This window comes from Sitodiplosis mosellana, unplaced genomic scaffold (genome assembly GCF_009176505.1).
Source record: "Sitodiplosis mosellana isolate CC-2019 unplaced genomic scaffold, AAFC_SMos_1.0 Smas_scaffold_6099, whole genome shotgun sequence".
Classification (NCBI taxonomy): domain Eukaryota; kingdom Metazoa; phylum Arthropoda; class Insecta; order Diptera; family Cecidomyiidae; genus Sitodiplosis; species Sitodiplosis mosellana.
In genome coordinates, this window is record NW_022601340.1 from 1,067,031 (window position 1) to 1,079,191 (window position 12,161).

General features: G+C 38.3%; 1 protein-coding gene and 1 long non-coding RNA gene across 2 annotated transcripts in view; one reads left to right on the forward strand and one right to left on the reverse strand.

Annotated features, from left to right (window-relative positions):
• LOC129573552 (transcriptional activator cubitus interruptus) overlaps positions 1–12,161 on the forward strand; it is a 51,311-nt gene that overhangs the window by 33,409 nt on the left and 5,741 nt on the right. Inside the window, exons 3-4 of the mRNA XM_055454197.1 lie at positions 9,347–9,612; positions 11,516–12,069. Coding sequence (XP_055310172.1) covers positions 9,347–9,612; positions 11,516–12,069 — 820 coding nt within the window. The remainder of the gene's footprint in view (positions 1–9,346; positions 9,613–11,515; positions 12,070–12,161) is intronic.
• Positions 7,272–8,870, reverse strand: LOC129573558 (uncharacterized). Its single transcript, XR_008688607.1, has 2 exons — positions 7,711–8,870; positions 7,272–7,644 (listed from the first exon to the last, which is right to left on the reverse strand). It is a non-coding gene; the product is annotated as an uncharacterized LOC129573558 (long non-coding RNA).

Sequence of the window (12,161 nt, forward strand, 5' to 3'; positions counted from 1 at the left end):
CTAGTCATATTCACTCGACACTAGTTTTTGCTCCCGTATTTTTTTTTTGAAAATCGTCGTGAAATTAGAGACATAAGTTTTGCCTCGAGATTGTCGTCGCCGTCGCCATTTCGAGTTCAAATGTTACTGACGTGGTGTTGGTACGTTGTTTTTTTTTGTTTGTTCCACCACACGTTTTCAGGAGGCTGAGGTGTAAAGTGGACTCTCAGCAAAAATTGCCAATGCAATCGACAATTGGTTAGCCAATTCAATGCATCCACTCACTTCTCGACCGTTGCTTGTGTCTATTTTTCCGGTTGTGTTGCGCTGCGCTATTTTTAGTCTCGTCGCGTTTTTCCCTCATGCTTTTAGCATTCGATTTTCTCACCAATATCGGGTGTTACTTATTGTGCCCATCACACACATCACATTCGTGCTACTTGACTGAAAACATGGATAAACACACACACACACGCAATCTCCGTTTTGATTTGCTTTCATCAAGTCGAGACATCAATTATTCAACGTAATGATGTTGTTTGGAACTTAAATCATTTGGATTCATTACAGTCAAGTAATTTATTAATTTGAAATTGAAAAACCAGACTCGCGATCGCAGTATCCTCGTTCTGTCCGATCTGGTTTCAGATTGAAGCTTGAGCTTATCGACATTTGCGCTAATCAATGGCACACACACAATGAAATTCAATGGCAAATGATACATGCTGTCAGAATGAATGTTTTTTTTTGCGCCAAGATAAAAGGCTTTCAGTTCATCAAAGAGAAAAAAACGTTGAACTCTTCAATTTTCTCGACCATATGCCATTTGTCATGCAGCGATGCAGCAATCACCAGATACAATGTATTGCTTCCGCAAAAATTTAACGAAAACCACACACAAAAATGCCACAATGTTTCAGCGCAAATAAACGAAACAACAGGGAAAAAAACTCAAAACAATGAAGCGCAAAGAATGAAACAGAGAGAGAGAGAGAGAGAGAGAGAGAGAGAGAGAGAGACAAAGAAAAAAGTGCATACTCAAAAAAACACCAAATTAATTTAATCACTTGTTTCCTTATCCAAATATTTGTTTATTTACAAAAGCCAAATATTGACTCGTTATGCTTCGAATGTTTGCTGTACGGGGCAAAAGATATCGATATCAATGCCTATTTTGTATGTTTATTCTTTCCTACCAGATTTTTTTTTTTTTTTTGTTCGGTTTTTTTTTCTTGGTTGCAGGAGCTCCTTTCACTTATTTTTGCTTCTTGTTTCATTTTTTTGTTTCTTCAACATTTGTTGGTCCTTTTGTTTGTTTCTCTTATTGTCGTTGTTTAAATGTTATATGTTTGGTTTTTCACTTCATGGGGCCACTGTGCACCAATCAACCAATTTGCGTTCCACACGCAAATATCAAAACAATTACAATTGTACCAATTGCATTCGTAGCATTCGAACATTAGCCGGGATTTAAATGGAGTTTATTTTTTTTAAATACCATCTTTTGAGTGCATTCACTTGGTGCACAGGAGAAACAATCTCTCTCTCTCTCACCATCGTCAAAAACATTTGTCGAATGCGATCAATCTGGCGTTTTTCCGCCGACATGTGCATCGGAATATATTTATTCAAAAATCTGTGCCGTGTTTGATTTGTGCATTCCTCAAAATGCCTCGGTATCGCTAAGAATTTTCCAAATCAACACTGACACATACATTTCTGACCAGACTAAATTCCAACTCGGTTTTTCTCAATCGTGCGCGCACGCACGCACCCGATATACAAATGAATCGCGTTAATTTGTTTATTTTTCCGTCTAAACTCGTCTAATTTTCGTGGTTGCTGTTGTTATTCACAATTGTGTGTATTGAAATTAGTTGCTACACATATTTGGTTCGTGCACTGTGTTTGGGGCCGATACAGAAAATCTCCGACTAATCCATCTGTATAATTGGTCTGTGTATGATAAAGTTATTAGTAGGAATTTGACAAGTTTTTTTTTCTCTCTCTCTCTCCATTGTAACACATATGCATCCGTGGGGAAAAAAAATTCAGGCGGCTCTTCTATCTTGTGATCGACAAAAGAATGAAGAAGAAGAAAAAGGAAAAAAAAAACGGAGCAACTCACAATTTGATAATAAACAATTGTACAAACATAGGTGAAAAATATGCGGTTAATAGTGGCACTTATTGGCTAAAACATTGTAAATAAGGCGTTAACTTTGCCGTGAGCGTCTCATTTGCACACATAACCACATTCTTTTTTCTTCTTTGCTTTGCCTTTTTCTCTATTTTGCTCTATTCCATAGCGTGATTTGTGCGTTTGTATTTGTTTGGTTTGAATACGAAGAAACGTATAAATATACACAAAGAATTTAATTTTATTATGAAACCAATGTGTTGCATCGAACCGGGCTCTAATCATTTAGATAAAAAAAAAAATTTCAAACAGAATTGAAACGAAACGAAAACGATCACATCAAAAGTCCAAAAAAAAAAAAAAATAACACGGAGATGAACACATACACACAAAATCGTATTATGGTGTAAATTAAATGATTTCGCTGTGTTCTTTGTGACACGATGTATTTGTATATTTCTTCATGGGTTGAAAATCACTTTTCTCTCGTGTTTTTTTCCTCTTTCCCCGAATTGTATTCTATCGATCGAAAAAAAAACCACAGACACGACACACCAAACCGGTCCAATCGAACAAATAGCGCAAGCGCGAGAGACCGTGTACAAGTGTAAGAATTAGATAAGTGCGAAAGATAGACGAAGCATCCGAAGATTTAAACACCGAAATATGTGTGTTTTTTTGGGGGAAAAAAGCATAAAATCCAGAAACATTTCGGAGACATATTATAACAACTAAATAACAAGTCTATTGAGATGTCATTGGCTTTTTTGGATTGATTGGTGTTGTGCTGTTGCGCGCATGAATCGATATAATTTCTTCATTTCTCTTTCGGAGATTTCTCTCTTTGCTTCTCAAAACGCGCGCATGCCGTAGTTTGATGATCTGAACTATGGCTATTTTTTTTTTTCGTTGTTTGTTCCGAAATACTCGGTTATTTCATTATCGCGTCTGCATTTCTGAAGAAGAGCACAGTACAGGTGATAGCTCCAAAACCACGACATGAACGAAGATGAATACCAAACGAAGAAACTTTATTTAATGATAATGAACATTCCAATTCCACCAAGTAATCGAATACGAACCAGAGAAGAAAAAAAATCAGAATAACAAGAGAAAGAGAGAGAGAGAGGGAGAGAGAGAGAGAAAATCGGTTGAAATATTAAATAAACGCATAAAATTAATTTACAATGGAAAATGGAAACGAAAAAGCAGTAACAAAGTAACCAGTGACACTCGGGCTAACGAGTGCCAGTTTGTTAAAATGGATATACCGATTAAAATCGAACGACAATGAAAACGTCGCCTAAAATAAGCGCTCACTCGATCACTGGCGCGCGCTCGCGCTCGAGCACGCACACAACAGCAGCCACACTGATATCCACTCAAATTTCTTTATAGATTCCGTTCTGGTCACAAACGGCGCGAACACAAAGAATGTGTTTAGATTTTTGGTATTGATTAGACGCGCATATGTAATAACTAGTCTAGACTGGAGACATCTTCATAGAATGAGCTTTGGTGTGTTGCGTTGCGTTCAATCGATATTCGTATTTTCTCTCTTTCTCCTAATTCGTCTCTCGTTTCGTTCCTTGGCTTGTTTTATCGCTTCATTTTCACGTCTCTTATTGGAAAATGTGATTCGATTGGATAATTATGACCAATTTGAAATTGAATAATTTTTTTTTTCTCCTTTCTTTCTGTTTGGAAACAAACGAGCGAGCGATAAAGTATAGAAGCGCACACAACACAACACGATACGATACGCGACAATTCAATTGGATGAGAAGAAACTGGATTTCGCTCTCCGGGGACAAATTCGAATTGTGCGGTTTATTCGGTTGATTGTTGATACCCATTTATTCTCTCTGCTCATGCCCTTCTATTTCGACGATTTAATTTTTCGGCTTTCGATGGAGACATTTTCTTAATGATTTAAAAGATAAATCACACATTGACTGAGTAACCAGTTCTGTTATTTTTTTTTTTTTCATCGTTTCAATGGGGACTCAAAATGGCTTTCCTTTTTTGTCTCCTTATTAATGTACTCGCATGAAAGTAATGTGTTACTCTATTAAATTTTGTTTGGTTTTCGATGCTCAAAAAGTGAATAATGTATTTATATCAAGATTCAAATGCATCACAACCTGTGTTTGATATGAATAACTGTTCCAACTGCGCAATGTTGAGCAATATGATTGAAAAATTGAGTCCAAACCAGGAGACCGCGAGCGCGCGCACCACACAAAAACGAAATTAAGCGATTAGATGTGAGCAAAACGAGCAACGAGTCAGTGTGTAGCATCACGAACGCAATCGGTTCAACATCAATCGAACCAGATAAATTAGAAAGCTCTCTCGCTCTCTCTCTGGCTCTCACACACACACACACACACACACAAAATTAATGAACTCATTTACTCCCTTTGAATCAATTAGCCTCGGCGACCTCTCAGCCACAAAATGCACAATTGAGCTCTCTCGACCTCAGCATCGTCAAACGCAACAGCAGCGAATAGCTCTGGTCTTGATTTGATTTCTTAAAATTTCCCCAATTATCCACGCCGCTTCCACACACAGCACACCGATCAACGGAATTATTTTGATTGGTTCCACCGATGCACAGTGCACACACACCAAATTTGGAATGATTGAGATGGCATAATGCACACGCGCATTGATTATACACGTACACTATTCCACATCGTGCTTCACCATTTATTATTCATTTAGATTGAAGGCCTTTAAATGTGCCCACTGAAAAAAAAAACGAAATGACCGCATCATGTACACAAAACGCGCGACCATTCCAAAAAAACCATAATCATGTAATGGGGCAAACACTCTGTAAACAATTCATAATGAGATTAATCAGCATAAATTGTGAATGCACATTTCACACACGGAGAGAAAGAGTAACCGCGACCGCGGTGGCTGCAACCGAATCAAAACCACAACAAGGATTATTGCTGGTCTGGAACTTTTGGTTCGGTGCGCAACAGATCGATTGGTTGATCGCTATCGATATCGTGGTCGCACTGCAGAACATAAAAAAATAGTATGCAATCGGTAACGATGATGGCAGAAATCTGAAGCAAACTCACTCACTCACACACACCCTGCGCCCATAGAGAATCACACTAGAATTGTTTGATTACAGCTTTGACTCTTCGGAAAACACCATCATCGCTCTCATTTTGTGTTGTGGTAATGTTGTGTTTTCTGCTTTGGTCGCGCGCGTGCGTTCGCCACAAAATAAAGCAACAGAAGAACACACAACGCACAAACTCTCTCTCTCTCTCTCTCTCTCTCTCTCTCTCTCTCTCTCGCCGTCGCTCTCACTTTGCTTTTTTGCCTTCGTTCTTTAATGTATTGTATTGTTGATTGCGTTTCACGTAAGTCAGCGATTTTGATCACATTATGTTAAGTATACACACACCATCCATTTCACGGCCAATTTATTCTGCACATGCCGAGATGTGATACACATTGCCTCAGTTGAATGCGCCTCTCAGCATTAGGTTGGCTGTACATGAAAAGCGAACCATTTTCTTTTATGCAGCGCTTCTTCTATCTCATGATGTTGTGCAGCAAATGCACCGTGTGTTTGTGACTGTATGTGTGTGTGCTCCGTGTTTTTTTTTTGTTTCTTTCGACTGTTTATGTTGCACTGTTTCATTGCTTGTTTCTTCTTCCAGTTTGCACCATTTGTTTGTGCGCATTTCGTTGGGCCCGTGTGTATTGGCGAGTTTTGTTTCACGCCTTCATCTTTTACATCACGATGTGCATAACGACGCAAGTGCTACGCATATGTGTATGTCTTGGCTACGATGCGTTTTGTGTGTTTGCATCGAGCAATCTGTATTTGAGAACGATGTGAAGAACGCGTGCATTCAATTTATGCGAACAAAAAACCGAAGCAGTTGTTGCAGACAAACAGCACTCGCGACACTGTGTATGCTTGTGTGTGTGTGTGTGCTTGTGTAGCTGTTGTTAAAAAATAATGTGCTATTCTTTTCGTCTCCTTCTATCATCAATTCTATCCATAAAAATCGGTAGCAATTACGGCCATATTCCAGTTTATATTCATCTCGTTGCTCGTTTCGCGCTTACAACAAACACAAACAGACAGACAGACACAAAAAAAAAACGTAAGAAAACTAAACGCGTTGTCGTTGCGTTGCATGTTTTCTTTTTCGTTTGTTGTTTTTTTCTGTTTTTGTTGGTTTCTTTTGGCCATTTGGTTGCATCTGTTTCGATGCATTTCGTCCATTTTCTTCTTCAAATTCACTTGCACCCAAATACATGTTATTATACGATCATGCAATGGCAATTGATTAACAGTCTTGTGATCAACAATCTTCAAAATCATACCACTTGCATTTCAGAAATATCTCTCTCTCTCTCTCTCTCTCTCTCTCTATTTCAACCGCCAACCATTTTCCTCCTTGCGGTCGCTAATTTTCCTTTCTACTTTCACGTTCGTCAAGACAAAACAAAAACAGAACAGAACCGAACACAACAACAAAATCGCAGAGCATATTATTTCCGAAGCTGAATATTTACTGGGCATCATAAATATTTTACTCAATTAGAGGAATTCGCAAAGGAAATGGCCATAAAAATTCTCTTGAAAATGTGGCGGATTTTTGCTAAAAAAAGAAACCATCATTTGTTTTTTCTTCAATAAATGGTGGAAATAAGAAAAATATGGGTTTTTATATTCGATTCAATTGGTTGGGCTGTTTGTTGTTGTTGTTGTTGGTGTTTCCGATCTGGGCATTTGTTTTCACTTTGAAAACAAAGCGCAACAACAACGGAGAGAAGAAGCAAAAAAAAAAAGATGATGGAAACAAAAGCCCATCTCGCCGGAGAAGAATGGGCAACGCGGTGCAATAGCAAAATGGTATCAGAGAACAATCATCGTCATACACACATAATTTCTGGCATTCAATTGAACAGCACAGAGAACATACCAGCACACGAAAACACACACAAAGAGAAAAGAATGAAAGAATAAGTGTATGCAATCTGCATAAGAATGAAACGTGCGGCTCAAAATAGAATCCATATGCATTTAAACAATTTTTTTTTTCGTCCGTTGTTGTTGTGTTTGTTCTAAAACATTTATGGAAACACAGAGTGGATGGAAACAAAAATACGTTTATTATTCAGATGCTTTATGCCTTTTGTTCGGTAACATTTTTGCTAAATTGTTTACTCAATTACGAATATTATGCACAATGCCGTCACGAAGCACGGCCAAGTCGAGGCACTCGCTCTCTCTCTCACTCTCTCACTCGATCGCTTGTTCTCGGTCGCGATTGAACGGCTGAAATTCATAAAATTACTGACTTTTAAGTCAAAGCCACAAATGGCAATGCAAATCGTAATATTCCATTATATTTGGCCACTGCATCTTCGTCACTATTTTATTCTACTATTGCTCCCGATTTTTATCTCTATGCCATATGCGCACCCGCTTGCGCTCATCTACATTTGCCGCTCGCTCTCCCCCTTTTCCTTTGCTAAAAGATCGAAATTGATTATATTTCTTTGGCTTAATAATATCAATACACTGTGAATGAATTTACCTGGCCTCGGCATTGCTCCTCATTGCGCTGGTTCAGGCTATTATCGTTACATGGGCCATAAGGATCACCAATGATTATTTTGCATTTCTGCATACCGCTCGGTTAATATCGCCGTGTGCACAATTTTTATTTTCTTCTCGTTTTTGTTTTTGTTTTTTCGTTTTGTTTTGTTGTTTTATTTTTTTGCGTGCCTTTTGCTGTTGTTGTATTTCGTTCATTTCTTTTGAAATTCAGTTTTGGCTTCGTGGATTTTTCGCTTCAAACTATTAAGTGTTTTACTGGCGTATGTATTTCCCTCATTCCATTGAACGCCACATGAAAACGATTGAGATTAATTTATATTTATAATAGCTTTATCTTCTTTTTCATATCTTTTCGAGCAGCGCGGACCAGTCCGTGCCTGAGAACATTTTTCCTTCTCGGTCTCGATCACACTGCACTTTCTCATTTTCAATTGGATCGTCGTTTCGTGTGTGCTGGGCTCTTTTTTTCTGTTTCATTATTTTCGTTTGTCCATTTTTAAGCCGAATGTGAGAGAGAGAGGGAGAGAGAGCAAAAAATAACAACCAAAAGAATTTTTTTTTTTCAAGAATACTCAACACACCACATGTCAGTGCAATGAAAAGCTTCATTTTGTTTTGGTTGCGCGCTCTCACTCCAAAAAGAAAGAAGGAATTCCCGTATAACCCGACGACTTGACAGAAGAGAGTGAGCGAGATTACATCATTTGGAATAATAAAATGAATTGTCGAAGACAACGATGAAGAGGACGAAACAATACCCATGCAGATTATTTTACTGTATAATTAAATTAAGAGATCACTTTGTCGAGCTTGAAAGCGTGAAAATACAACGCAAACGGAGCAAATGTAATCATGCGATTATAATCATTTGGTCACTTAAACGATCAGGGTTTTTTTTCTTCTTACAAAACTTCTACTTTACTTCGTTCATGTATGCATATCTGTGTGTGACTCGCCATTTTCAAGTGTTTTACGCCAAATTAATGAACGAGCCGAACGAGAGAGAAAAAAAAGAACGATTCGCCAGCACAGAAAACACAAAAACAATGGAAATGAAACGCGTTGCACTTTACTACATTCGAATGAGTGTTCTCAAACCTGGAGAATCATATATGTGCGCGTTGTTTTTTTTTTCTTCTCTCGTTTTCGGTTGTGTGTATTTTTTTCGAATTCAAATTTTCTCGATGCTTAATCATTTGAGTTATCAATCAAAGATCGTCACGGGTCAATGAGAATGCGCTCGTTGTGAACTTTTTCAACCGCTGTTTCTTTCTTCGCTCGCTCTCTCTCTCTCTCTCTCTCTCTCTCTCTCTCTCTGTTTGCGTTCACTCGTTGAAACTGTGGGCATGTCGATAGAAATGAATTTGAGTTGATATGTAAATTATTGGCCTTCACATCAACATGATCCAAGATTAAATAATCAAATTCACGCACGATCAGTGACATCTTTTTCCCACTGTGAAGCAACCAAATGATCATTAAATAATCAATAGACAATTCATTGGTTATTCTTGTTTGAAAAACTATGATTTTTTGCTCTTTAGATTTATTGAAAATATTCGTTCATTAGATGATGATAATAAAAATGCAATTTCTCTTTGTTTGTATTACAGAATCATAAGTTCATCGGAATTACAGTTCTTTGCATCGCGTCATGCAGCAGCAATAGCAGCTGTGGCAGCAGCCGCTTTGCCACCACCGCCATCAAGCTCAACAAATCCAAATGGCCTAAGCAATTCAGCCTCGGGTTTGACTGCAACACCACCAGTTCCTCCAACACATCAACATGATTTCCATCCAGCTTATCGCATACCCGGCTACATGGAACACTTGTACTCACTACAGCACGCTTCAGCCGCATCCTCCAGTTCCTTGCACGGTAGGAGATTTTCTCCCTTTTAGATGCGAATCGTTTAGTTCTTCGGAAACAATTTCGGTCGGTTTGCACGTGCATACACTCATGTTTGGGTGTGTTTCATAATCAGATTGTCACAATGTACATGAATTTCGTTGGCGATCAAGAGAGAAAGTGTGCATACTTACTGTCGCACAGCAGGAACAACTTCCGCTTGACAATTAAAAACCTTTTTTTTTTGGTTTGTTGATTCTTCGAATGAATTGAGCAACGACACTCACATATCATCATGTGCGTACGGAAACACCGAATATACTCTGAATACAACAACGAAAAAAAACACGTTCATTCAAATAAATTACATTGTGGCATGAATGAGCTGACATAACAATGCAGCAGGAGATAATGAGTGTCACCAAGTGAACAAAAAGAAGCGCTTTTTTCTCTGCTTTTCTTTGTCATATGAAAATCAAGTGATCAAAAAATGACGTGTTGCAGCACTCTTCGTTTGCACATTTACACACATACGGCACACACGTTGTCGTCGTCGTCGTCGTCGTCCATTCATCCGAAGTTGAGATTTTCATTGAAAAATTCCAACAACTATTTTTAAACTTGCTCTTAATTGTAGCACATGTTAGCAACTCCGGACTGTGAAAATAATAATAATGAAGAGAAGAAGAAAAAAAACATACACGAAACAACGAAATGGAATGCATACGCCGTTCATTCATATATCGTCGAAATAAAAACGCGGGTGAAAATGATGCAACAGAATTTTTCATTCGCAGCAATCATAAAAATACTACACAGCCGTTCATTTTTTTTTTTGTCGGTCGATTTTTACGTAAATAATATTTTTTTTAATGGAGCCATTTTTATCGCGTCCAATTGTTACGAACAAATCATATGGATGTTTCTAATTGTATTGCGCTTGGTGTGTGTTTGTTCGTTGTTGATTTGTTTTTCGTTTTTATATGAGATTTTTCCGGATCCATGGCACGTTTTGAGCATTTTCAGGTTTTCATTTTGGTTGAGACGTTGTTATACCCGACGAAAAACAAGAACAACGAAATCTCGAGCACCGCTGAAACGGATCAATTTTTCAGTCTCTCTCGCTCTCGCTCTATCTGTTTGTTTATATATTTTTTGATGTTCTATTTATTTTTCTCCGGCGCGTTCTCGCCGAGTCCGGTCGAGAATTCAATTTTTCGTTTAATTTCGTTTTATTTGTTCTATTCATTCACACTTTTTGCTCCAATATGTTGCTTGAACGCTCTAATGGTAACGCTAATGTCTGGCAATATGACGTTTTTTCTTCGTCATCGTTTCACATCTTCAATGGCTGTAGTTTAATAAACACCAACGAAATCATACGGAACACATAGAATGAAACACAGGGAGCGTAAGCAAGCGAGCGAGCACAAAAAAAAGGCCAAATGTAAATTTGAACACGCATACGATTTAGAAAATGAAACATTTTTATGGTCGATAAAATTTGATGGATTTGTATACGCGGTGAATAATGCGCGAGCGTAATTCATATAAATAATGTGTTGATTTCATTAGTGGCAAAAGGCAACAACACCTCTGTTCATCCGAAACCGTCTTAATTTATATCGGGCGTCAAGAAATGAAAAACACATTAAAAAAAAAATCGTAGAACAACAACAGCAACAGCAACACACACACACACACACAAAAAAACGACTGATGTTTTGTCTAAAAAGGGTGGAAAGAATCACATGTTTCACATAAACACACCGACAAACAGAAGTTTTTTTTTCACAAGAATTCCACAATCAAATTCCTGCCATAGGAAATTATTTTAAATCTATTTTCGAATTTAGAGAATCGAGATTGTCTTCTTTTTTTTCTCTCGTCTAATTAATTGTTTTTGGTTTTTCTTTGGTTTGATTCTAATTAGGATTGAGTGCGGAGTATTTGAATGGTCGAGGTCCATCGTTGAGTGATATTCACGGTGCTGTGAATAGTTCATTGGCCAGCGCTGATTTTCACTTCAGTTTGGACGGTAGCAATGGACGATTGGGCAATTCACGTGATGCAGCCACCAATGGAATGCTTCGTGCAAGTGTCAATCGAAAACGAGCACTTTCCTCATCGCCATATTCCGATTCGTTTGACATCAATACAATGATTCGTTTCTCACCCAATTCACTGGCCACAATGGTGAATGGATCGCGCAGCAGCAGTGCCGCTAGCGGATCATTTGGTCATTTGTCAGCCGGACTTGGAATGCACGCAGCTGCTGCCGCTGCTAGTATGGCAGCCAGCATTACACCACACATTCTGTCTGCACACTTGTTCCGGGCAAGCGGTCTTCTTCACTCATCGTTCCAACCAGGCCATTATCCACATCATCACACGTCTCCCACATCCAGTATGTTCTCATTGGGTCATCATCCATTGCAACCATCAATGGTCGCATCTTTGCAGCACGGTGAAAATTCCGCACTAAGCGTAAGTTTTGCTCAGGGTTTTGTATTTGATTAAATCGCAGTCTCATAAAGATTTTGAATGTAATGCTTGAAATGGAAATCAATTCTTGATCT